Consider the following 27,500-nt stretch of genomic DNA (forward strand, 5'->3'; position numbering starts at 1 on the left):
CCTGCTGAATGTTACTGTGAGGGGGCCTGCTAAATGACCTGCTGAATGTTACTGTGAGGGGGCCTGCTAAATGACCTGCTGATTGTTACTGTGAGGGGGCCTGCTAAATGACCTGCTGAATGTTACTGTGAGGGGGCCTGCTAAATGACCTGTTGAATGTAACTGTGAGGGGGCCTGCTAAATGACCTGCTGAATGTTACTGTGAGGGGGCCTGCTAAATGACCTGCTGAATGTTACTGTGAGGGGGCCTGCTAAATGACCTGCTGATTGTTACTGTGAGGGAAACTGCTAAATGACCTGCTGAATGTTACTGTGAGGGGGTCTGCTAAATGACCTGCTGAATGTTACTGTGAGGGGGCCTGCTAAATGACCTGCTGAATGTTACTGTGAGGGGGCCTGCTAAATGACCTGTTGAATATAACTGTGAGGGGGCAGATGGAGAATTAGTACTTAGAAGATTGAACTTGTTGATGTGAAGTTGCATGGTTTCTTTGTTTTTTGTGTGTATAATACCCAGTGAAATACAGTTATTTTACTCACCTTTGTTATTCAAAATCCAACTGCTGCTACCAATGTGATGTAAAAGGCAAAGATGAGGTGTCTGAATAAAAATGATTTGTAATCATGATCAGTAACATCACCATGATGTTGCTTGAACATTGTCTCAGCGTTATCAGATATACTGAGTTGGTGCTGATGTTCTCCTCTCCCTCTGCAGGGCGTCAGAGGGTAGGACGGTGGAAGTTCCTTACAGAGGAGACGTAGAGAACACCATCAGAGATATCCTAGGGGGCCTCCGCTCCACCTGTACCTATGTAGGAGCTGCCAAACTGAAGGAGCTCAGTCGCAGAACCACCTTTATCAGAGTCACACAGCAGGCCAGCACCATGTTCCACTAATCACACACAAACAGGAAAACACACACACCTACCGCCATCACTACAAATGTGTTTCTCTCTGGACCTCTGTTGTAACATGCTCTGCAGATTTGGTTATTATGTAAAATTGTGAGTAATATTATCAGAACATGATTTAAAACATTCAGTCTGCTCTGCAGAAATAAAATATGCAAGAGCCTGTTAGGTTTGCTTGAAACCTTACTCTCTGTCCATACTCCGTGGATATTACTTAGGTATTGCAATAACTGCATGCTGGCTTTGAGTGCTTTACATGGCGATTCCCTCTCTAGACTGATAATATTAAAGGTCCAATGCAGCCGTTTTTATCTCAATATCAAATCATTTCTGGGTAACAATGAAGTTCCTCACTGTGATTGTTTTCAATTAAAGTGATCAAAAAGAAACAAAATAGCTTCTTAGCATACATTTATTTGCTAGGACTGTCTGGGAGTGGTCTGAGTAGGGAGGTGAAAACTGAAAACTAGCTGTTATTGGCAGACAGGTTTGTAACTCTCTTTCTTGTTGGTTTATTAAGTAATTTACTGCCTGGTGATAGGCAGGCCAAAACTCTATGCCACCAAAACAGGTGGTCTTTTCAGGTGGTCTTTTCAAGCATCTCTTACACCAAAAGGGCATTATCATAATTGTTACAATTTCAAGGTATTATTCCTATCTCATAGTGTGTAAAAATATATAAAACACAGGAAACTCACATTTTTTTGATTGCACTTGGCCTTTAACTTTATGAAGCCATTGCTGAATGTAATGATAGGATGTGTTGTACTTTATAGTAGCTCTTAATGTGTCTAACTATATACGATCAGGCTTCAGCACAGTGAGAGGGTTAATACAATGTGGTAGTGTCTGCTTTTCTCTGTTTTCTGTGTGACTGTGAAAGTGCTCTGGGTGTGGCGGAAAGAGAAGGGAAGCACCATCAGGGCAGTGGAATGTCAGGAATGCTGGGTTAACTAACTGCAGGGCTGTGGACTCACTCACTGGACTACACTGCTGTTGGGTTAACTTACTACATCGCTGTATTACACTGCTGTTGGGTTAACTTACTACATCGCTGTATTACACTGCTGTTGGGTTAACTTACTACATCGCTGTATTACACAGCTGTTGGGTTAACTTACTACATCGCTGTATTACACTGCTGTTGGGTTAACTTACTACATCGCTGTATTACACTGCTGTTGGGTTAACTTACTACATCGCTGTATTACACAGCTGTTGGGTTAACTTACTACATCGCTGTATTACACTGCTGTTGGGTTAACTTACCACATCGCTGTACTACACTGCTGTTGGGTTAACTTACCACATCGCTGTATTACACAGCTGTTGGGTTAACTTACTACATTGCTGTATTACACTGCTGTTGGGTTAACTTACCACATCGCTGTACTACACTGCTGTTGGGTTAACTTACTACATCGCTGTATTACACTGCTGTTGGGTTAACTTACTACATCGCTGTATTACACTGCTGTTGGGTTAACTTACTACATCGCTGTACTACACTGCTGTTGGGTTAACTTACTACATCGCTGTATTACACTGCTGTTGGGTTAACTTACCACATCGCTGTATTACACAGCTGTTGGGTTAACTTACTACATCGCTGTATTACACTGCTGTTGGGTTAACTTACCACATCGCTGTATTACACTGCTGTTGGGTTAACTTACCACATCGCTGTATTACACTGCTGTTGGGTTAACTTACCACATCGCTGTATTACACTGCTGTTGGGTTAACTTACCACATCGCTGTATTACACTGCTGTTGGGTTAACTTACTACATCGCTGTATTACACTGCTGTTGGGTTAACTTACCACATCGCTGTATTACACTGCTGTTGGGTTAACTTACCACATCGCTGTATTACACTGCTGTTGGGTTAACTTACCACATCGCTGTATTACACAGCTGTTGGGTTAACTTACCACATCGCTGTATAACACTGCTGTTGGGTTAACTTACCACATCGCTGTATTACACTGCTGTTGGGTTAACTTACTACATAGCTGTATTACACTGCTGTTGGGTTAACTTACCACATCGCTGTATTACACAGCTGTTGGGTTAACTTACTACATCACTGTACTACACTGCTGTTGGGTTAACTTACTACATTGCTGTATTACACTGCTGTTGGGTTAACTTACTACATCGCTGTATTACACTGCTGTTGGGTTAACTTACCACATCGCTGTATTACACAGCTGTTGGGTTAACTTACTACATCGCTGTACTACACTGCTGTTGGGTTAACTTACCACATCGCTGTATTACACTGCTGTTGGGTTAACTTACTACATTGCTGTATTACACTGCTGTTGGGTTAACTTACTACATCGCTGTATTACACTGCTGTTGGGTTAACTTACTACATCGCTGTATTACACTGCTGTTGGGTTAACTTACTACATTGCTGTATTACACTGCTGTTGGGTTAACTTACCACATCGCTGTACTACACTGCTGTTGGGTTAACTTACCACATCGCTGTATTACACTGCTGTTGGGTTAACTTACCACATCGCTGTATTACACAGCTGTTGGGTTAACTTACTACATCGCTGTACTACACTGCTGTTGGGTTAACTTACCACATCGCTGTATTACACTGCTGTTGGGTTAACTTACTACATTGCTGTATTACACTGCTGTTGGGTTAACTTACTACATCGCTGTATTACACTGCTGTTGGGTTAACTTACTACATCGCTGTATTACACTGCTGTTGGGTTAACTTACTACATCGCTGTATTACACTGCTGTTGGGTTAACTTACCACATTGCTGTATTACACTGCTTTGGGTTAACTTACTACATCGCTGTATTACACTGCTGTTGGGTTAACTTACTACATCGCTGTACTACACTGCTGTTGGGTTAACTTACCACATCGCTGTATTACACAGCTGTTGGGTTAACTTACTACATCGCTGTACTACACTGCTGTTGGGTTAACTTACCACATCGCTGTATTACACTGCTGTTGGGTTAACTTACTACATCGCTGTACTACACTGCTGTTGGGTTAACTTACCACATCGCTGTATTACACTGCTGTTGGGTTAACTTACTACATCGCTGTATTACACTGCTGTTGGGTTAACTTACTACATCGCTGTATTACACTGCTGTTGGGTTAACTTACTACATCGCTGTATTACACTGCTGTTGGGTTAACTTACTACATCGCTGTACTACACTGCTGTTGGGTTAACTTACTACATCGCTGTATTACACTGCTGTTGGGTTAACTTACTACATCGCTGTACTACACTGCTGTTGGGTTAACTTACTACATCAGTATATTAATGTACTGGAACGTTCAAGGATTAAATATTACTGTAAAACAAACAAACATACTGTAGCCTTCCTGCTGTAATAGTAATGGAGTTCCCAAAAAGGATTTCAGAGTTCTTTGTCGTGAGTAAATGTGAACATATCTGGATTAAGATCTGTTGTGTTTGTTCAGCTGTTGAAACTGTGGAACACTGCATGCAGGTAGTAAGCATTGATATGTGCAGTAGTCAATGTCTTCATTTTTCATATTGAGGATAATAGCCACAGAAGAATGTTGTTTGTGAGAGATTCAGACTCAGTTCAATTGCAAGCATGCACACATGCACAGGGTCTCGATATGTATCCATACGAACACTACTTACAATGCAAGCCCAAGACGTTGCTACATTCTAAGTAGTAGTCTATGCTAGTGGATATAGTGGAACACAGCCAGCCATGAATGGCGAATCTGGCCTGGTTGTAGTCAGCAGACGTAGTAACAGCCCTGATCTGTTTTCAGATCAGTCCTCTATACTGACACTAACTCAAATGAATGAGCCCAGGTCTAATGCATAATGATACTCCAGACAGCCACGTCAGTCAGTCAGTCAGTCAGTCACGTCTGTCTGTCTGTCTGTCTGTCTGTCTGTCTGTCTGTCTGTCTGTCTGTCTGTCTGTCTGTCTTTCTGCCTGCCTGCCTGCCTGCCTGCCTGCCTGCCTGCCTGTCTGTCTGCCTGCTTACACCCACAGCCCATTAACGAGGTACTTTACAGTACACCGTGTGCCTAGGACTCACTGGAAGAACAGATCTGTACACGCACAGAGAACATGCAGTGAGTAGATGTGTAGATATTTGCCTGTGCGTATGTGTGTGACGGGTGGATCTGTGTGTGTGTGTGTGCCTGTGTCGTGTAAGTGTGTGTGTGTGTGTGTGTGCGCATGTGTGTGCCTGGCGCATGGGTGTGTGTGTGTTAGTAGAATTACAATGAGTCAGCCAAGGTTACACAGTTTGAATGTGAAATGGAAGGCCCTCTTTTGATGAGAAACATCTAGCGACGTGTTTGTTGGATGTAGAGGATAATGGTAATTACAGGTTTGCTGGCAGTAAAGCGCTATTTCCACATAACCTCTGCAGACAAAACAAGATGAGTTGTCTACTGTACTGTAGATTCCTCTCATAGTTACTGAAGAATGCATCTGGAAACGAGTGCCACAGAATTAGTTTTGGCTAGCAAACACGCTAAATGCTAACGGTAATCAAAAGGCCGGAACTTGCATTGGCACTGTTATTTTATTAGTTTGTGTATACTGAAACAATACACTGGAACTGGTATACAGACATTTTCTTTTTTAACAAATTTGTTCACAAATATTGTTTTATTATTCGTAATAATAATGAAATTAATTCTAACTAGAAAACCTGCAAGCACCATCAAAGAAAATAACCATAAAATCCAAGAAACTTGAGACTTGAGTGTATCCTACAAATAGACACACCACAATTAGAAAATAGAATTTCAATTGTAACCTTTTTTAAATTAATTATTTTTTTTTAATATAAAAAGCTAGTGCAAGTACAATATTTTACACAAATTACAGAGTATGCACGCATATGGTAACAAAACAAAAGAAGAAAGGTTCTCTTTTCCCCGATACCAGCTCCTAACTATCTAAAGCCTGTACGCACTTTGTGTGGTTTCATATTTTACTGAGTAAGGTACAAACCATTTTCCCCTCTCCAAAGACCTCCACTTGATACAGGCCAGAATCCTCCGTGTCCACATCATGGACATACAATACCTAGATTTGGCTCAACATACTTTCACATTGACACTTTCTAACATGGCTCCTGCAATATTTCACATACAATTTACAATATTCTCAAAAAAATACCTTGATTTAAACATATTATCATTGGGGCCCTGAGTTTCTCCTGAATAAGTGATCTGACCAGAGTTTTTCCTTTTCAAAGTCACATGGTCAGGGAAAACTCAAACCCCTAGTCATCTTGTCTGACTCTTCCTATATGCAATATGAACATATAGTTCACATATACAGTACCAGTAAAATGTTTGGACATACCTACTCATTCAAGGGTTTTTCTTTATTTATACTAGTTTCTACATTGTAGAATAATAGTTAAGACATCAAAACGATGAAATAACACATATGGAATCATGTAGTAACCAAAAAAGTGTTAAACAAATCCAAATATATTTTATATTTGAGATTCTTCAAAGTAGCCACCCTTTGCCTTGATGACGGCTTTGCACACTCTTGACATAGAAAATAGTAAACAGAAAGAAAAACCCTTCAATGAGTAGGTGTGTCCAAACTTTTGACTGGTACTGTAGGTCCAACCATTATTATCACACTGTGGCCAATCTAGAGTTTCTTCATCTATGCCTTTTTCTGCCCAGTATCAAGTGAGAAGAAACTTAAAAACATCCTCCACGTCCTCCCCAATGGAGGAATTAATCTCATTACGACAACATCCTCAACAGCTGTATACTAGGCCCTGGGACTAGAGCTCTGTCCAACATCCCCACTAGCACACTATTTAGAATGAAGCAAAGTATTGGGCATGTATCCTTAGTGGTATGCTAGTATTGACATGGGAACAAAGCCTAGCTACTACTGCAATACATTAGACCACTCCTTCCATTGGAATGACCTCTGGCTTCTTCCTAGCCCAAAGGCCAGCAGATGGAGACATTGAGTAATTTTCATCTTACCGTCCAAACGCATTGTATACAGCCGGCAAAAAATGACTATCCTTCGTTGACCGGTTCGTACCTGAAACATTCTCAATTCAGGCTGCAGAGGCTTTGGTATCCTCTTTAACTTTATTTAATGGCGGGAAAAAGGGGGGAAATATGCATACCATTTTCAACCACAATGCTTGAGTGGCTAAATGCTAATCCCGGATGTTGTGTCGTGTTCAGCCAATCAAGTTGAAACTATCAAAACAGGGTGCTGCATTAGCAGCATCACATTAGTGGAAACCAAGACTGTTTTCAGGGCAGACCTGGTTGTAGCTAGATGTGTTTGAATCGAGTCAGGGACAATTTTTCCATTTTAGCTAACCCTAACCCTTTTCCTAACCTTAACTTAATTACCCTAACCTGCCACGTTAATTCTCCTAACCTGCTGCATATGTTCTCCTAGCCTGCTATGAAGAGTCACTTCTGCTAGTCAAAACCGGCAGACCCGCCCTGAGAACAGAGTTGGTTTCCACTAATGTGATAAAGTGCTGCGTTAGGTTGGGGGGGGGGGGGTATTTAGTCACTCTAGTGGTGTAAAATGGTCAGTATATTTCCCCCTTCTTTTTCTGCCTTCCACCTAATAATGTTAAAGAGGAAACTGAAGCCTCTGCAGCCTGAATGGAGAATGTTTTAGGTACGAACCAGTCCACGAGGGATACTAATGTATTGTCGGCTGCATACAATGTGTTTGGACAGTAAGATGTTGCCATCTGCCGGCCTTCTTCCCGTATCCTCGTACAATACATTCTGTTTACCTGTTTTGATTTGATCAACAAAATTAACTGGGGGAAAATACACGGGAAAAACAACAACAACAGCAAAAAGAACCAGGAAGTTGTAAATGCGTGCGTAACAAGTTGTAATGAACACCCATTGTTTTCTCTCCCCCTCAACACCAGTTAAGAGATGACACTGTCCAACAGGGCAGTAGTAGGGAGTAGTGTGGTGTCATGTCACTGGGCAGACACTAGGGGGAGCTCCTGTTTCTACCGTTCCAGAACTCACTGATACAAACTCACCTCTTTGTTTTTATTTTAGCCCCTTTTATCAAACATTGTCAGTTAGGTTGAGGAGTGGGGACATAGGGGCTTTGTATTTTTGTGTGAAATATTATATTACAGAAGTACAATATCTTGTAGAGCATTCATTGGCAGCATTTAAAAAAATCATAGGACATTTATTTGCCTACTTCTTTAAGATATTTCAAGTCTTCTTTTCTTATTTTCTTAAGAGGTGTGTTCTTACAGATCTCAAATACATACACTGACAGTTTGGATTGCTATAGAGGTCTGTGACAGACACAGGTTGGTGGTGATGGAGTACATCATCTATATAACATGAGTTGGTTGTTGGTTGGTTCTGATTGGCTCCGTCTCTCATCATGTCCAAGTTTGTCTTTGCCTGCCTTGCCAGTCCTTGTGTTGTGTCTCAGCTCTCTGTGTGACTTGCAGCCTGCAATGCGGATGCCACTCTCCGCTTACAGCAGCCAAAGCAAAGGTCGACGGAGAGAGTCCAACTCCCAGACATGTCTTTAGCCACAAGGCTGTGTGTTCTGACCAGTAGACAACATTTACTGGACCTCAGCTGACAGAAGACCCTTTTCTGGGCTTCAGAGTGTGTAGGGGTCGAAGGTGAGAAGTCAGAGAGCACAGAACAGGCCGTATCTCTGAGTGAGTGTCTGTCAGCTGGTCGTTATAGATAGAGTGGGATAAAGATAGATGTGCTGAATGATGGCCCTTCACTGCAGGACCAGGACAACCGATGCCTCCTCACTAAACATCCACTCTAAGAGCACATAGCCATCTCCAGCATATAACAGTACAATAAGAATCCTAATCATAATAATCCATACAATAAATTATATTTATATATTTCTTATATAAATATAATAACAAATTATAGTAATAACCCATATCGAACAGCCCACCAACATTAAATCGGGAGGGGGGGGGGCACGACGATGGCGACTTAACCATTTTGGTTAATGGGCGTGTTGAAGTTTTCTATGCCTGAGTTGGTTATCCAGCGGTACGGACATTTATTGACAAGACGTCAAACAACAGTCAAGTTTCAACAAAGGAATCCTGATTGAAATCTGTTCAGTTTAAACACAAAAAGGTGCCAAAACCATTCTCTTTTCTTTTTTTTGCCAAAAAAGAAACAAAAATAAAACAACAACATGGCAATAAACAATAAAAACAACAACACATGCCTTTTCTTTTCAAAACGCTGAAGCTCACACCAACATTCATTATATTTGTCATTTGTGCAAGAAGTAAATAAGCAAATAAAAAAAAAGACAACAAGGTCAGCTGTGTGTGCTCCTCCAATGAGGAAGCTTGTCACAAAGTCACATGAAACATTCCCCAAACAGACGTCCAATCACGTCTCCTGACAGAGTCGAGTGCTACAAAGGAGACTAAGACAAGGAAAAGGTCCTATTCCGAAAAGGTAGGTAAATAAAGAAAGCAAAAGTATTTTATACAATAGGACCAAACTGAACACAAAAAAGAGGGTGCGTCCATGAGAAAGGTACTTCCTGGTTATAATGTGGAACCAGGAAACCCGCCTAGCGTCTTAACTCGTTGGACCCAAGAACGTGCCGGACGCTAGGCGGGATGGAGCCAATAGAGGAAACACTACTGTTTACAACACGGCCATGTGCAAAAAACTGAATCCAAACAGTCTCCCCATCTCTTGTTTGTTTGTTTGTCTCTCTCTCTCTCTCTCTCTCTCTCTCTCTCTCTCTCTCTCTCTCTCTCTCTCTCTCTCTCTCTCTCTCTCTCTCTCTATATATATATATATATATTGAATGAATGTTATACCTCTGGGAAAGGCCTTGGTCTGAGATGAGGGTTTAGACAAGACCTTTCCTCTGGGTTTAGAAAGTGCTGAAACAGTATCAAGTCTACGCCGTTAGTCGGCTACTTTAAATGTGCATCTTTATTGGTTGGTTTTACAAAAGTGGTCCCCACTAATATATTAGGTTATAATAACTCTGTCATCTGTCTTTTCTCTCTGGACCTTATGAGGGTTAGGGCTAGTGATCTCAAAGTCCATAGGAGAGAACACCACACACACGCACACGCAGGCACACACACACACACGCACACAGAAAATAAACAACATCATTATGAAAGGCTGGTGGGGACAACCTAGCTCAAGTTTAAACAAAAAAGTGTACACACATATTTCCACATACCTGTATGCTACTAGCCTTAGGCAAACATGTCTCTCCACACTCTCACACAGCCATTGACATGATGCCGATGAACAACACACAGTAGAAACTGGACAGAGGCAGGAGTACTAACACAGAGCACACAAGTCTTTCTAAGGGAACAGGAATGTCCTCTTACTTCACCAGAGGCTGATAAACATTGTAAATCCACCTGAAAGCCAACAGCCCCAGGGCAGGGAGACTCTATGTCAACACTACATACACACCTCTTCCACTGAAATCGTGGTACTACCATGTCACCTGTCCATCACCTCTCCCTCACAACACCACAAACATCCCAAGAATGGCTCTCCAAGGACAAGCACAGTCCACCTCTCCCTAGCCAGGCGCATGTCTCTGTCTTTTGATATCACTCATTATTTATTTTCCTTCTTCTCTATCTTACATCACTCTCTCTGACTGACAGTTTTCCTGGACTGCAGAATGGAGAATCGTTTCGTGTATCCAGCTTCTTGACAGTCAGACTGTAGATGAACTTCTAGCTGGAGCGTTGACTGACAAAGCATCCCATTTACTGAGGTCAAAGACATACTTCTACATACCGTTAGGCGTGCGTATGCTGCCAGCTTGACACACCAACACAGGCAATATGCTCACTCAATCTCCATTCTTACCCACCCACTCTGCACTAACCCTTCCTGAGTTATAGAAATCCGTCTAGTGTGAGGCAAATGAAATTGAAGACATTTTCGGGTCACAGTAAAGGAGTACGGACAAAGACACATACAGTACATGGCTAACAAACATCAGACAGGGACAATGCTACATACACTTGGCACAACAACGGGAGAGAAAACGTATAAACAAAGACAACTACTGCACATACAGTATGATTCCAAGGGCAACAGGAATCCCTATCCTGGTAGATAAGAACTGGGACGACCTGAACTAGAAATAAAAAACACTCAATCAAATTAAAACAACAATGTGGAATTGCCACAAGCTCTGCTGTCCCCTCCATCTAAATACTACTTTATTTTAACCTCACACACTTTAGTACAACTTGAATACAACCTTATAACAAGCCACTATATTGTATTATACATTAGGCTGAATCTCCTGACTGCATTCCCCTTACTTTGAGTCCTGTCCTCTACCACCTACCTGTCCAGCCCACTGCGCCTCTCACCTCTCCAACTAACCTGACACACTGCTCTGATTGTAAAGCTGACCTAAGCAGACATTGCAGATCGGGTGAATGTGGCTTCCTGTATGTGTGTGTGTGATTATTTTGTTTACTCCTAAAACAAGAAAAACAAACTGTGGTGAATCTCTGGGTTCACTTAACACTCATCTCAACACGCAAGCATCCCCACTGGAGCATGAACACTGTTACTTAATATGTCTCTAACAGAAAATAAAAAGTGAGTGTGTGTGTGTGGGAACTAGAGTTCAGAAAGAAACTGTGCTAGGGGGAAGAAAAAGGCAGTTGCACATGTAAGGCCAGGCCATTGATAGAAGGTAGCTAGCGGTTGCTGAGGGTAAACTAACTAACTGGTTGCTGAGGTTCTAGAGAGGGTATGACAGAGGCTGGCTGGCCATGGATACCTGAACTAGGAGTCAGAGGTTAGAGGTCACTAGTGGGTGTAGCATCATGGGTACTGTAGTCCTTACTGGACAGTCTGTCACTGCATATGTGAACATCTCCCTGAATTTTTTGAATGGCAGGCCGTGCAACTGCAACAACTTAATAGGAATTGAAAGTTGCTGAAATAACTAGGCTGGTATGTTAATGGCTGATTTAATTCTTTGAAGGGTGTATGTGAGCCTGTATGTGAGCCTGTGTGTGTGTGTGTGTGTGTGTGTGTGTGTGTGTGTGTGTGTGTGTGTGTGTGTGTGTGTGTGTGTGTGTGTGTGGAAGCAGCTCTTTATTTTGGTTCTAACATTGAGGGAGAAGGTTTTTATTGCAGAGAGCTTCTAGAAGGAACGATTGACATGTTATAGCCAGCCAGAGAGAGAGATGAGAGGAAAGGCTTTTAACTAGTGTGCTCTCTAGAGACACAGCTTCACCCCCCATCTGTGGCTGGCCATAAAAGGGAGGTATGAGAGGAGGAGCACTCTAATGGTTATAATGTATGCTTGTTGTCTGACTATTAGTATTGGAAAGCAGCCTACACACAACTGCCATGATGCTATGCATTTGCACTAGAAAACATTACCTGAAAGGGTTTGATTGGTGAGTGGTGTGTATGTCATTGTTTTGCTGTATTTTCCCATAATGAGAGTTTAGGAGGGGTAAGTCAGTCAGAACAATACTTAACTCAACCAGGGTCTCATTTGGTTCAATGTGTATGAATGCAAAACCATATACAGATGCCGTATCTTAATTTGAGCCAGTTTCACAGAGCAGGAAAATAATCCTGCAGCAACATCCTGCAGCAAATGATAATTTTTATGTAGAGTATAATTAATAGATTGTTTTATAGGGGTTGATAAATTTTTCATTAGGGAAAATCAAGCCTGAAATTTGAAAGTGGAAATTACAAACGTAAGAAGCATTTTTAAACCTTGAATACACTACAAGTTTGAATTTGTTGCTGTGCAGGGATACTCCTGCAACAACAGGATGATCAAATTAAGATACGGCATCTGTATCTAATGGTTAAAATACCTGCTATTTTACCCAGTTTGGTGAAGCTCTAGAAGGAACAGTCATTAATATACCCATCCTACCCTTACAAAAACACACACACACACACACACACACACACACACACACACACACACACACACACACACACACACACACACACACACACACACACACACACACACACACACACACACACACACACACACACACATAATGCACATATTCATAAACTACCTTTAGAAGACATAATAAAACAATGTTATAAAAGAACAAATGAAGATGCACTGCTGTGGTGTTGATCTGAGAAACCCTGTTTTATTATAAAAAATAAAGCATTTTCAAACCTATACGGGGTGCATACTCACTCACCATCACCCATCTGTCTTTATCCATCCATCCATCCAAGTCACACATCCATCCGTCCATCACTTCGCCGATCACTCGCATCCATCCTCCTATTTCACCACAGTCCACGTAGGAGTTGTTCTTAACCACAGATCTAGGATCAGATTAGCCTACACTAGAGGAGGCTGGTGGGAGGAGATATAGGAGGATGGGCTCATTGGAATGGATGGAATGAAATATATGGAACAGTATCAAACATATGGAAACCACGTTTGACTCCGTTCCAATATTCCAGCAATTACAATGAACCCGACCTCCTATGGCTCATCCCACCAGCCTCCTCTGGCCTGCACCCACTCCTAACACTAACCATTAGCCGGATGAACTAAACATTTGAACCTAGAGCAGTAGTTAGAAGCAACTTCTACATACTTCTAGTTCTCTGCCACATCTTCTACCACCTAAACACACCTGAAAATCACGGCCAATCAGAGAGCTCAACAGGTGTACCTGCTGGTGGCCCCGCCCCCGGCTCCACAATGTCTCTCAACCAAACACGCAACAAGTGGGCGGGACTTGGACATGCCACAGGTGTGGTCCAATGAGGAGCAGAGCAGAGAACATTGGAGACAATCAGCATGGATCACACTTGTTAAATAACTGCTACAATTCAGTATAATGGGGTTTCAGTTCTGTGTGTGTGCAACCTAGCTGAAAACAATGTTGTGTCTGAAATGGCATCCTATTCCCTATATAGTGCACTACTTTTGGCCAGCGCACTGTATAGAGAAAAGTATATTTTGAACACAGTCAAAAAGTCATGTCACCCAACTGACTACCTCTCCAGATGTGCAAATTGCAAGATTCTCTTAAGTAGAACTCCAAAAACAGAAACACTGGACATTTTACATTGGATATATCATATTAAGTTATATGATATTTCTATACACATATACAAACACACACTGCACAGAGCACTGAGACTAACTATCATCTTCGTCTGCTACTCAAATATCTTGGCTTCTCTATATCATCAAGGGGAAATATCTATGCCACAAAAGTATTTGTATACATACTAAACGTATATCACCAAGTATGAAATACATACAATCCTCTCCTTTAGGAGAGTGCCTGTCTGTGTGGGTACTGTATTCCGTGTGTGTGTCCGTGTGAGTGTGTGTCCGTGTGAGTGTGTGTCCGTGTGAGTGTGTGTGCACTAACACATACCTGCATTCATGCACACTTGCATACATACATTATGTATATGACGCCCTTCAGAAATTCTGTGGCCAGAGCGTCTATAACTGTCTCTCAATCTCGTCCACAACATACCTGGACATTCCCACAACTATTCCCATTCTTTACCCATTCTTCTTTTGGATTTCATTGACTTTTGATATCCTTGACAAGGCAATTATGTGTCGAAAAGTACATTTTTTGACCACACGCATATTTTGAAAAGCATGTTTTGATTTGAGTAAAGTGCCTCAACAAAAAGCACTCTCTGATATTATACCTTCTATATTCCTCTTCTCTCTTTCCCTCCCTCTCCTAACTGGCACTCACTCCATCACACGTCACATTCATCCCTTTCAAAGGTAATGTGACCCCAAGACACCAAGTCAGCATCATGACCCCCTTCATCGTTCAAAAGTGCTGCTGCCACAGAGTTCTACTTCTTCCTTAAGTCAAAATAACAAAAACATACAGTACTGTGTTAATGAAGAGATCAAGAATAATAATAATAATAATAGTTGTGTTATCAGTTGGTGAGTGTGACAGGTGTGTAAATGAAAGTGCTTCAACACAACATCCTGTCCCTCTCCTCTCTAAAGACTCAACACTGACTTTCTGACAGAGTCCCAAATGGTAACCTATTCCCTACCTAGTGCACTACTTTGACCGGGCCCATAGAGATAGGGCCTTGGTCAAAAGCAGTGCACTATATTGAAATAGGGTGCCATTTGGAACAAAACCTCTTTCTTTCAGCCTCTCTCTCCATAAGAATACAAATAAAAAGGTTGCACCAAGTAAAAGGAGTATAATCATCTTCCTATTTTCATAGTTCATTTCAACCCAGTGTGATTGCAAATGTATAAAGGAATAACATAGACATTTAACTTAACCATCTTGGTTCAAACTATACGTACATACATGTGACCCTGATCTCAAAGTTCTAGACAATCATCAAATATATCATTATCAACTCACTGGGCAAGTTAGGATGAAAGGTCAAAATTGACAAGCAAAACTAAATTAAAAAGTTAAAATAAAAATGTTTCAAAAACAAAAATAATAACATAAAGACATCAGTGTCAGCAAAACATAACAAAGGAAGGAAGAGTTCCCTCTTTCTAGAGGCACACTGGCAGCGCTCGATGACCTCACCTGGCTGGACTGGCCTGCTGGATGACATCACCTAGCTAAGTGGTCTAGATGGATGAGTGTCGAGGCTTCCGGTGACCCCTTGTTTAGGATTAGATGTGTAGTCAGGAGGGTTTAAAATGGTTACAGACGCTTTTTGAACTGTCTTATCTAAAGACGTCTTGAGTCACTTGGGATAAATGACATCATATCAACTCAGTCTGCCACCATGGCAACTGGGTGGCGTCGAGAGTGATTAAGTCCAGACTTCCTGAACACTCTCGTCAGTAGTGCCTGTATCAGGAAGTGACATCACAAAGGAAGTGACATCACTCACGGGTCTACATTACACCCGTTTAGTCATGCCCCTAGCCGCTATTGGAAAGCTAACTACATGTTTTATTCATTTTATTTATTTGTCCACCTGCAGCCATCACATGACCAGAGAGGTATCACGCAGTGCTCTTGTGTGCCACAAAACATCAATAAAACATCTACAAAACTTCACAAAACCCCTCGTCCAGAGATTTGTGGAAAAAAAACCAAAACAATTGCCGGTTGCTTGTTTACGTAATACCGAACGCATCTATTACAATGTTATTACCAACTTAATGTAAGGCGATAACATGTAAGTACTGGGTAAAATTTTGCCTACAGTACAGAAATCTGGGTAGAAAATAAAAACAAGAAAAAAATCTAAAATGAACATTTTATGTGAGCTTTCTTTCTTTTTCTTTTTTGAATCTCCATCCAATCCCATATTTGAATTAACAGTCTTGTTTTAATCTCCTGCCTTCACTACTTGCCTATATTTGACCTGCCTTCGATGCTGATCTTTACCTCCTGAGTGATAAAGGAAGGTTTGGGCAGAGTCAACGGGGGCTCCTTCTCGCTCCTCTCCACCTTACGGCCCTCGGGGGCCGACCATCTCCTCTTGCGGCTCACCGGCTTGGCGGCACCACCACTGGATTCTGAATCTCCAGGCTGGCCTCCTTTCGAGTTGGCCTCTCCCCCGGCGCCGAACCTCAGTTCCCCATTCTCTGAGGCGATCTGAACACCTCCACCTGCTCCAACCACCACTCTCCCACATCCACTCCTGGAGCCTCTCTGGCCCACCCCGTTCTCCTGCTCCCCGTGCCTGGCTGACCTGGAGGATTTGAGGGGGCCGTGGATGGAGCCCATATTGCAGCTGGTAGTGATCTCAATAGCCTGGTTCTGGGTCTGCTGCGTCTTCTTCAGGGAGCCGTTCCTCAAGTTCTTCAGGGTGAGGGAGATACAGACGTCCCCCACTGAGAGCTTGGTGCAGGGTAGTTCTAACAGCAGAGTGGTCCGGTCCGGGCAGCACGATGACCAGCCTTGGCCGAATACGAAGAAGGGATATTCCACCAGCACCTCCACACTCACCTGGAGGAGAGACGGGACGAGAGAATGAGAGATTGAGAGAGAGAACAGACAGGAGAAAAACAAGTTAAACATCAGACATCATATACATGAACTCAGAGAAGAAACTACCTCAAAAGAAAAAATCTGAAAAGCACAGAAGACGAGAAGAGAGAAAAGAGATAAGAATGGAAGTCTTTGATACAGTAATGCTCTGAGGCTGACCATGTTTCAGAGACAGAGAATGGGGGGAGATAGACAGAAGCTGGTTTGAGGGGTTGGCTGAACCGGAGAACAAGGAGACATGGAGATATGGATGGAGATAGGTGTCCTATGTAATAGACAGTAGAGAGAGGAGATGGTTTTAGAAGTGTTCTGAGAACTCTGAGAAGTTTTCCTACCAGAGGCTATGAGGAATGTAGGCTCCTCATAGGTGGCAAACAAGAGGGAAACTGACTATAGAACACCATAATAGTCTATGGAGTAAATGTGATGTAAATACTATGATTGCCAAGTGTTCTTGATGTAACATTTCATGTCATTCTAAGCATGGACATTAAGGACCCTGTCTGTCCCTTACCTGTGATTATCAATGTTATCAATGTTACTATTGTTGAGCATGCTTAGTGTTTGTTTGGACAGTTTTATGCCTTCATAAGTACGGGTTCTCCTACCTGAGCGCGGTGCTCGCCCACAGAGAACTGTACGATGGCGAAGTTGGACGTGTGGCTGCCGTCGATGCGTTCCACAGTGGACGAGTCTATCTTCAGCTCGCTGCTGATCTCAGCGCTCTGGATGAAGTCCTCCGTCTTCAGGTCCTCCACGCGCTTCAGCTCCCCGTCCGCCAGCTGGATGATAGAGCCCTTGATGAAGTAGGGAGGCAGCGATGGGGCCGAGGAGGGGGCTGAGGAGGGGGCCGTGGGAGCTGGGACCACGGGGAGGTGTAGCTGGGCCTGGACCACAGTGCCTCCAACCCCGGCAGTGTGGGAGAGAGGGGGATAGGGCGCCGGGACCTCGAATAGATGCTCATCTTTAGGGTTGGGGTTAGGGTTGGTAGTGTTGGTGATGTAAGTGTGGGGTAGCGTGGTGGGGAAGGACTGTGGTTGGGTTGTAGTGGCTATGTGGGCAGCATGGCCAGCCTCCAGGCTGGTGACCCCGGCCCCACTGACGGGGATGATGATAGGTTGAGACCCTGGGGCCCCTGGGATGAGCAGGTGCTGGGGCAGACTGGTGTGGTACCGCTGCCCTCCTGCACTCCCAGCCAGGTAGCCGATGATGGGCTGCCCGCCGGGGCCAGCCTGGTAGAAGTTGGTGTTGGTGGAGAGTTGGCCCAGGGAGAGGGGCGAAGCATCGCTGGCGCTGTGTGTGGTCTGGATGACTGTGTGGGTGTGAGGGGACAGGGAGCTGACGGCCGCCTTCAGACTCTCCACACTGAGCGGAGGGGGGAAGGTGAACGTGGAGGAGGTGGAGGAGGAGGAGGGGGTGCAGGACACAGGTTTACCCAGGAGGAGGCTGCCTTTCTCTGTGTGCGAGACGGAGGATGGCGGTAGTTTGTCGGGGCTGTGGTGGTCTGGTCCTCCGCGGCTGTTGGGCACTAGCATTAGAGAGGTCCGTAGCCCTGATGCATCATGGGAGGTGTAGGCCTCATAGTGATGCTGCGCGCTCTGCTGCTGGTGGAGTTGGTGGTACTGAGAGGAAGAGGAGGAAGAAGAGGAGGGGGTTCCTTTGCTTTCCTTTCTCTCATAGCGGCCCCTCTGATCTCCGTTGTGCAACTCCCTGGGCCGGCCCTCCTCTCTCTTAGTCAGGGGCCCCTCAGGGCCGGGGCCTGTGTACTGGACCAGCACCTGGGAGCCCCCGCTGAGGGCCAGTGTGTGGTGGGGGTGGGAGTGCAGGTGGAGTGGCAGGTGGTGGGTCCCACCGTGGGGCGAGGGAGCACTCTGGGGGGCCACGCTCAGAGAGGAACCAGAGATCTGGGACTGGGAGGTGATGGTGGTGTTGGGGTAGGGGTCAGGGTGGGAGCGTTGGGATGTGGAGGTGGGTGGAGGGGGAGAGAGGAGCTGGGAGGAGATGTAGCCAGCGTAGGGGCCTGTGTAAGGGGAACTGATGAACTGGAGGTTGGGGGGCAGCTGGGTGTACTGGATCGTCCCCCCTGGTTGGGACAAAGCAGAGGTGTACATGGCAGGGAGGGATGTGGTCACCACTCTGGACTGATGTGATGAAGAGGAGGAGGAGGAGGAGGAGATGGAACAGATCGAGGAAGGGACCAGGAAGTCTGTGTGTGTGGTGATGGTGGAGCATAGCGGTTTGTACTGTGGCCCGTCAGACTCACTGGGAGTGCTGATACGCTGCCCACCTCTACTGCCATCGAGGCCACCTCTGCCACTGTCTCTATCGTGCCCACTGTTGTGCCCGCTGGCTACACTGGCCAGCCATGCCAGGTTCTCTCCACGCTGGGTCTCACTGGCAGGCGCCATCACCAGGGGCCTCTCGTCCACAGTGCTGGCTGGGAAATCTCTCTTCTTGGGGGGCAGACACTCGTTGCTGCGCTCCTGGTTGGACTTCATACTGTTATCTTTTCTCTCTCAACTTCCTGTTACATACACTAGCCTTGGCTCGTCTCTCTCACACTATCACTTTAGAACTCTCTTTCTGTTCCTATCTCGGTCTCTCCCTCGTTCACTCTCTATTTCACTCCTGTCTTTGGCTGTCTCCCTCACTCTCTCTCTGTCTCTTGGCTTTCCTCGTTGACAGAATAGGCCCTCCTGCTGGTTGTGTGGGTGTCTGGGGTCAGCGGACTGGAAGATTGGAGGGGGTAAGTTACAGGGGGTAGGGGATAGGGTGGAGGGAGTAGAGAGGGACAGAGGGGGTCTGTCCTGTCCTGTAGCTCAGCGTCTGTCGGACGCCTGGCTCTGGCTCAGCGAGAAGCAGAGAGGGGCACACCTGCTGTTGCCGTGCGAGCAGCGAGAGTCACACCTGCCGTTTCCGTGGAGAGAGGAAGAGAGCCGTCCGTCAACTTCATGCGGAATCATTTCCCTCTGAGAGCTAGCCTCCTGGATGGCAGCAAGAACCTGGGGAACAAGAAGAACACACATTAGGCTCTCCAACACACACACACACACATTAGAAACTGAACACACACACGCACATACAAATCAAAGCAAATTGTATTTGTCACATGCGCCGAATACAACAGGTATAGATAGACCTTACTTACAAGCCCTTAACAAACAATGCAGTTCAAGAAATAGAGTTAAGAAAATATTTACTAAATAAACTGAAGTAAAAAAATAAATAAAAAGTAACACAATAAAATAACAATAACGAGGCTATATACAGGGGGTACTTGTAACGAGTCAATGTGCGGGGGTACAGGTTAGTCGAGGTAATTTATAAATGTAGGTAGGGGTAAAGTGACTATGCATAGATAATAAACAGCGAGAAGCAGCGGTTTAGAAACAAAAGGGGTGGGGGGGTGTCAATGTAAATAGTCTGGGTGGCCATTTGATTAATTGTTCAGCAGTTTTATGGCTTGGGGGTAGAAGCTGTTAAGGAGCCTTTTGGACCTAGACTTAGCGCTGTGGTGGTCTGGTCCTCCGCGGCTGTTGGGCACTAGCATTAAAGAGGTCCGTAGCCCTGATGCATCATGGGAGGTGTAGGCCTCAGTGATGCTGCACGCTCTGTTGCTGGTGGAGTTAGTGGTACTGAGAGGAAGAGTACTGTAAGATATGACAGTTTTTAATGTGCCATTGGTAGAATAGTCTTGAATGGAGCTCATCCAGTTTATTCTCCAGTGATTGCACGTTGGCCAATAGAACGGATGGTAGAGGCGGGTTACCCACTCGCCGACAAATTCTCACAAGGCACCCCGATCTCCTCTCCCTGTCTGTCTTTTCTTCACACGAATGACAGGGATTTGGACCTGGTCTCAGAGTAACAGTAAATCCTTTGCGTTGGACTCATTAAATAAATGTTTTTCGTCCAGTTCGAGGTGAGTAATCGCTGTTCTGATATCAAGAAGCTATTCTCGGGCATAAGAGACAGCAGCAGAAACATTATGTACAAAATAAGTCACAAACAGTGCAAAAAAACACACAAAATTGCAAAGTTGGTTAGGAGCCCAAAAACAGCAGCCATTATTCTCTCATCCCCTCCGGCACCATACACAAACACAATAGAATGGCCCTCCACAATGGAAGAGAATACAAACTACACTGGTAGAGAATACTAACACTGGAAGAGAATACTAACAACACTGGATGAGAATATTGACAACACTGGAAGAGAATACTGACCACACTGGAAGAGAATACTAACAACACTGGATGAGAATATTGACAACACTGGAAGAGAATACTGACCACACTGGAAGAGAATACTAACAACACTGGATGAGAGTATTAACAACACTGGAAGAGAATATTAACAACACTGGAAGAGAATACTAACCACACTGGAAGAGAATACTAACCACACTGGAAGAGAATACTAAATATCCTGGAAGAGAATACTGACCACACCGGAAGTGGTGTGGGGGCTGTGCTTTGGCAAAGCGGGTGGGGTTATATCCTGCCTGTTTGGCCCTGTCTGGGGGTTTCATCGGATGGGGCCACAGTGTCTCCTGACCCCTCCTGTCTCAGCCTCCAGTATTTATGCTGCAGTAGTTTATGTGTCGGGGGGCTAGGGTCAGTCTGTTACATCTGGAGTATTTCTCTTGTCTTATCCGGTGTCCTGTGTGAATTTAAATATGCTCTCTCTAATTCTCTCTTTCTCTCTTTCTCTCAGAGGACCTGAGCCCTAGGACCATGCCTCAGGACTACCTGGCATGATGACTCCTTGCTGTCCCCAGTCCACCTGGCCGTGCTGCTGCTCCAGTTTCAACTGTTCTGCCTGCGGTTATGGAACCCTGACCTGTTTACCAGACATGCAACCTGTCCCAGACATGCTGTCCCAGACCTGCTGTCCCAGACCTGCTGTCCCAGACCTGCTGGAACCCTGACCTGCTACCTGTCCCAGACCTGCTGTCCCAGCCCTGCTGGAACCCTGACCTGTTCACCAGACGTGCTACCTATTCCAGACCTGCTGTTTTTTTATTATTTTTTTATTTTAGTTTTATTTTTGTCATTTAGCAGACGCTCTTATCCAGAGCGACTTACAGTAGTGAATGCATACATTTCATACATTTCGTTTTCATTAAGTGCAGTTTTTTTTAACATTTTTTTTTGTACTAGCCCCCCGTGGGAATCGAACCCACAACCCTGGTGTTGCACACACCATGCTGGCGTTGCAAACACCATGCTCTACCAACTGAGCCACAGGGAAGGCTAAGGTTTTCAACTCTCTAGAGACAGCAGGAGCGGTAGAGATACTCTCAAAGATTGGCTATGAAAAAGCCAACTGACACTTACTCTTGAGTTGCTGACTTGTTGCACCCTCGACAACTACTATGATTATTATTATTTGACCATGCTGGTCATTTATGAACATTTGAACATCTTGGCCATGTGCTGTTATAATCTCCACCCGGCACAGCCAGAAGAGGACTGGCCACCCCTCATAGCCTGGTTCCTCTCTAGGTTTCTTCCTAGGTTTTGGCCTTTCTAGGGAGTTTTTCCTAGCCACCGTGCTTCTGAACCTGCATTGCTTGCTGTTTGGGGTTTTAGGTTGGGTTTCTGTACAGCACTTTGAGATATCAGCTGATGTAAGAAGGGCTATATAAATACATTTGATTTGATTTGATTTGACTGGAAGAGAATACTAACCCCAATAACCACACTGGAAGATAATACTGACCAAACTGGAAGAGAATACTAACCACACTGGAAGAGAATACTAACCACACTGGAAGAGAATACTAACCACACTGGAAGAGAATACTAACCACACTGGAAGAGAATACTAACCACACTGGAAGAGAATACTAACCACACTGGAAGAGAATACTAACAACACTGGAAGAGAATACTAACAACACTGGAAGAGAATACTAACCACACTGGAAGAGAATACTAACCACACTGGAAGAGAATACTAACAACACTGGAAGAGAATACTAACAACACTGGAAAAGGAAACTAACCACACTGTCACGACTTCCGCCGAAGTCGGTCCCTCTCCTTGTTCGGGCGGCATTCGGCATCGCCGGTCTTCTAGCCATCGATGATTCACCTTTCATTTTCCATTGGTTTTGTCTTTGTTTTCTACACACCTAGTTTTTATTCCCCAATTACATGTTCATGTATTTAACCCTCTGTTTCCCCCATGTTTTTTGTGTGTGATGTTTTCACCCGTGCGTAATATTTACCGTTTGTATTTGGTCAAGTGTATTTGTTACCTTGTGCCTTGATTTATGAGTAAAGTACGTTACTCACTCATTTTTGCTCTCCTGCGCCTGACTTCATGCTCCAGCTACACTCACCTTCTGACAGAATCACGCACCTAACCATATGGAGTCAGCAGGAGCAGACACCCCCGGATTAGGGGTCGAGGAGCGCATCCAGCAGCATGCGGCCATAATACAGCATCTCGGCATCGCCATCGATCGCAACCTGCAGAATATGGATCGCTGGGAGAGAAGAGGAGTTCCTCCAGTGCCTCCACCAGCACCACCAAGGGCACCATTAATAACCCCTCCTTCACCCGGTCCCAGTGGGATTCAGCTCGATCTCCCGAGGGAGTATGACGTGAGGGTTTATGTCTCCTCCTGCTCGGTGTGCGCCCAGTGCAAGGCCCCTAGGCACTTGCCCAGAGGGAAGTTACAACCCTTACCCGTTCCTCAACGGCCGTGGTCGCACCTGTCGGTTGATTTCCTAACGGATCTTCCTCCATCACAGGGTAACACCACGATCCTGGTCGTTGTGGATCGGTTTTCTAAGTCCTGTCGTCGCCTCCCTTTGCCCGGTCTCCCTACGGCCCTACAGACTGCGGAGACCCTGTTTACACATGTCTTCTGGCACTACGGGGTGCCTGAGGACATAGTATCTGATGGAGGTCCTCAGTTCACGTCAAGGGTCTGGAGGGCGTTCATGGAACGTCTGGGGGTCTCGGTCAGCCTTACCTCGGGTTTTCACCCCGAGAGTAATGGGTAGGTGGAGAGAGTGAACCAGGATGTGGGTAGGTTTCTGCGGTCCTATTGCCATGACCGGCCGGGGGAGTGGGCGGCGTTCGTGCCCTGGGCAGAGATGGCCCAGAACTCGCTCCGCCACTCCTCCACTAACCTCTCCCCCTTCCAGTGCATACTGGTGTACCAGCCGGTTCTGGCGCCTTGGCATCAGAGCCAGATCGAGGCTCCTGCGGTGGATGACTGGTATAGGCGCGCTGAGGACACATGGGACGCTGCTCATGTGCACCTTCAGCGGGCTGTGAGGCGCCAGAAAACCTGCACAGATCGCCACCGCAGTGAGGCCCGGGTGTTCGCACCGGGGGACCGGGTCTGGCTCTCGACCCGAAACCTGCCCCTCCACCTGCCCTGCCGGAAGCTGGGCCCGCGGTTTGTAGGGCCATTCAAAGTCCTGAGGAGAGTGAACGAGGTATCCAAGTCGCTCTGGATAAGAGCGTCTGCTAAATGACTTAAATGTAAATGTAAATGTATGTTACAGGTTACAGCTTCCCCCCGATTACCGCATGAATCCCTCATTCCATGTGTCTCTCCTCAGGTGGCTGGTCCACTCCAGGAGTCTGAGGTGCGGGAAGTTCCTCCGCCCCCTCTGGACATCGAGGGGGCCCCGGTGTATGCAGGTCGATCCATACTGGATTCGAGGCATTGGGCGAGGGGCCTTCAGTACCTCGTGGAGTGGGAGGGGTACGGTCCGGAGGAGAGATGCTGGGTGCCGGTGGAGGAAGTGTTAGACCCATCGATGTTGCGGGAGTTCCACCATCTCTATCCGGATCGCCCTGCGCCTCGCTCTCTGGGTCGTCCCCAAGGCTGGTGTCGGTGCGCTGCTGGAGCCGCGCGTCAAGGGGGGGTACTGTCACGACTTCCGCCGAAGTTGGTCCCTCTCCTTGTTCGGGCGGCGTTCGGCGGTCGACATCGCCGGTCTTCTAACCATCGCTGATCCAACTTTCATTTTCCATTGGTTTTGTCTTTGTTTTCTACACAACTGGTTTTCATTCCCCAATTACATGTTCATGTATTTAACCCTCTGTTTCCCCCATGTTTTTTGTGTGTGAGGTTTTCACCCGTGCGTAATATTTACCGTTTGTATTTGGTCAAGTGTATTTGTTACCTTGTGCCTTGATTTATGAGTAAAGTACGTTGCTCACTCATTTTTGCTCTCCTGCGCCTGACTTCATGCTCCAGCTACACTCACCTTCTGGAGAATATAAACCACACTGGAAAAGAAAAAGAAACGACACTGGAAGAAAAAGCTAACCACAGTGGAAGAGGATACTAACCACACTGGAAGACAATACTAACCATACTGGAAGAGAAAAATAACCACAATGGAAGAGAATACAAACCAAACTGGAAAAGAATATTAACCCCAAAAAACCACAACGGAAGAGAATACTGACCAAACTGGAAGAGAAAACTGACCACAATGGAAGAGAATACTAACCCAAATAACCACACTGGAAGTGTACACTGACCACACTGGAAGAGAATACTGTACACACTGGAAGACATTACTAACCACACTGGAAGAGAAAACTGAATACACCGGAAAGGAATACTGACCACACTGGAAGAGAATATTAACAACAAAGGAAGAGAACACTAACCACACTGGAAGAGAATACTAACCACACTGGAAGAGAATAATAACCACAATGGAAGACAAAACTTACCCAAATAACCACACTGGAAGTGAATACTGACCACACTGGAAGATAATACTGACCACACTGGAAGAGAATATTAACAACACTGGAAGAGAATATTAACCAAACCAGAAAAGAATACTAACCACACTGGAAGATAATACTAACCACACTGGAAGATAATACTAACCACACTGGAAGAGGATACTAACCACACTGGAAGACAATAATAACCACAATGGAAGAGAATACACACCAAACTGGAAAATAATACTAACCCCAATAACCACACTGGAAGAGAATATTAACCACACTGGAAGAGAAAACTGAATACACTGGAAAATAATACTAATCACAGTGGAAGAGAATATTAACAACACAGGAAGAGAATACTAACAACACTGGAAGAGAAAACTAACCACACGGAAAGAGAATACACTGTAAGAGAATACTAACCACACTGGAAAAGAATACTAACCACACTGGAAAAGAATACTAATGAAACTGGAAGAAAAAACTAACCACACTGGAAGAGGATACTAACCACACTGGAAGAGAATAATAACCACAATTGAAGAGAATACACACCAAACTGGAAAATAATACTAACCCCGATAACCACACTGGAAGAGAATACTGACCACACTGGAAGAGAATATTAACCACACTGGAAGAGAAAACTGAATACACTGGAAAATAATACTAATCACAGTGGAAGAGAATATTAACAACACAGGAAAGAATACTAACCACACTGGAAGAGAAAAGTAACCACAAGGAAAGAGAATACACTGTAAGAGAATACTAACCATACTGGAAAAGAACACGGATGACACTGGAAGAGAATAATAACCACAATGGAAGAGAAAACAAACCAAACTGGGAAAGAATACTAACCCCAATAACCACACTGGAAGAGAATACTAAACACAATGGAAGAGAAAACTAACAACACTGGAAGAGAATACTAACAACACTGGAAGAGAATACTAAACACAATGGAAGAGAAAACTAACAACACTGGAAGAGAATACTAACAACACTGGAAGAGAATACTAACAACACTGGAAGAGAATACTAACAACACTGGAAAAGAATACTAACCACACTGGAAGAGAATACTAATGACATTGGAAGAAAAAACTCACCACACTGGAAGATAATCAAACCACAATGGAAAGGAATACTAACCACACTGGAAGAGAAAACTTACCCCAATAACCACACTGGAAGAGAATACTAACGACACTGGAAGAGAATACTAAAAACACTAGAAAAATAATACTAATCACACAGGAAGAGAATACGACCCACACTGGAAGAGAATACGAACCACACTGGAAGAGAATACTAACCCCGTTGGAAAAGAATACTAAACACACTGGAATAGAATACTGACCACACTGGAAGAGAAAACTAACCACACTGGAAGAGAATATTAACCAAATTGGAAGAGAATTCTAACAACACTGTAAGAGAATATTAACAACACTGGAAGACAATACTAACCACACTGGAAGAGAATACTGACCAAACTGGAAGAGAATACTAACTACACTGGAAGAGAATATTAACCAAATTGGAAGATAATGCTGACCCCAATAACCACACTGGAAGAGAACACTGACCACACTGGAAGAGAATACTAACCACAATTGAAGAGAATACTAACCACACTGGAAAAGAATACTAACAACACTGGAAGACAATACTAACCACACTGGAAGAGAATACTAACCACACTGGAAGAGAATACTGACCCCAATAACCACACTGGAAGAGAATACTGACCAAACTGGAAGACGATAACAACCACACTGGAAGAGAATAATAACCACACTGGAAGAGAATACTA

At 44.6% G+C, this 27,500-nt stretch overlaps 2 protein-coding genes across 5 annotated transcripts in view; one reads left to right on the plus strand and one right to left on the minus strand.

The window, feature by feature from the left end:
* The window catches only part of gmpr (guanosine monophosphate reductase), an 11,165-nt gene extending 9,944 nt beyond the window's left edge, over positions 1-1,221 (plus strand). For all 3 annotated transcript variants that reach the window (XM_029732406.1, XM_029732408.1, XM_029732407.1), the window contains one exon: positions 719-1,221. In XM_029732406.1, coding sequence (XP_029588266.1) covers positions 719-899 — 181 coding nt within the window. In that variant the 3' untranslated portion in view covers positions 900-1,221. The remainder of the gene's footprint in view (positions 1-718) is intronic.
* Positions 1,222-13,089: 11,868 nt separating this feature from the next.
* The window catches only part of atxn1a (ataxin 1a), a 184,618-nt gene continuing 170,207 nt past the window's right edge, over positions 13,090-27,500 (minus strand). For both annotated transcript variants that reach the window (XM_029732409.1, XM_029732410.1), the window contains 2 exons: positions 17,563-19,956; positions 13,090-16,912 (listed from right to left, as the gene is read on the minus strand). In XM_029732409.1, coding sequence (XP_029588269.1) covers positions 16,307-16,912; positions 17,563-19,452 — 2,496 coding nt within the window. In that variant the 5' untranslated portion in view covers positions 19,453-19,956 and the 3' untranslated portion in view covers positions 13,090-16,306. The remainder of the gene's footprint in view (positions 16,913-17,562; positions 19,957-27,500) is intronic.

The sequence above is a fragment of the Salmo trutta genome, chromosome 34, assembly GCF_901001165.1.
Source record: "Salmo trutta chromosome 34, fSalTru1.1, whole genome shotgun sequence".
In the NCBI taxonomy this organism is placed as follows: Eukaryota; Metazoa; Chordata; class Actinopteri; order Salmoniformes; family Salmonidae; genus Salmo; species Salmo trutta.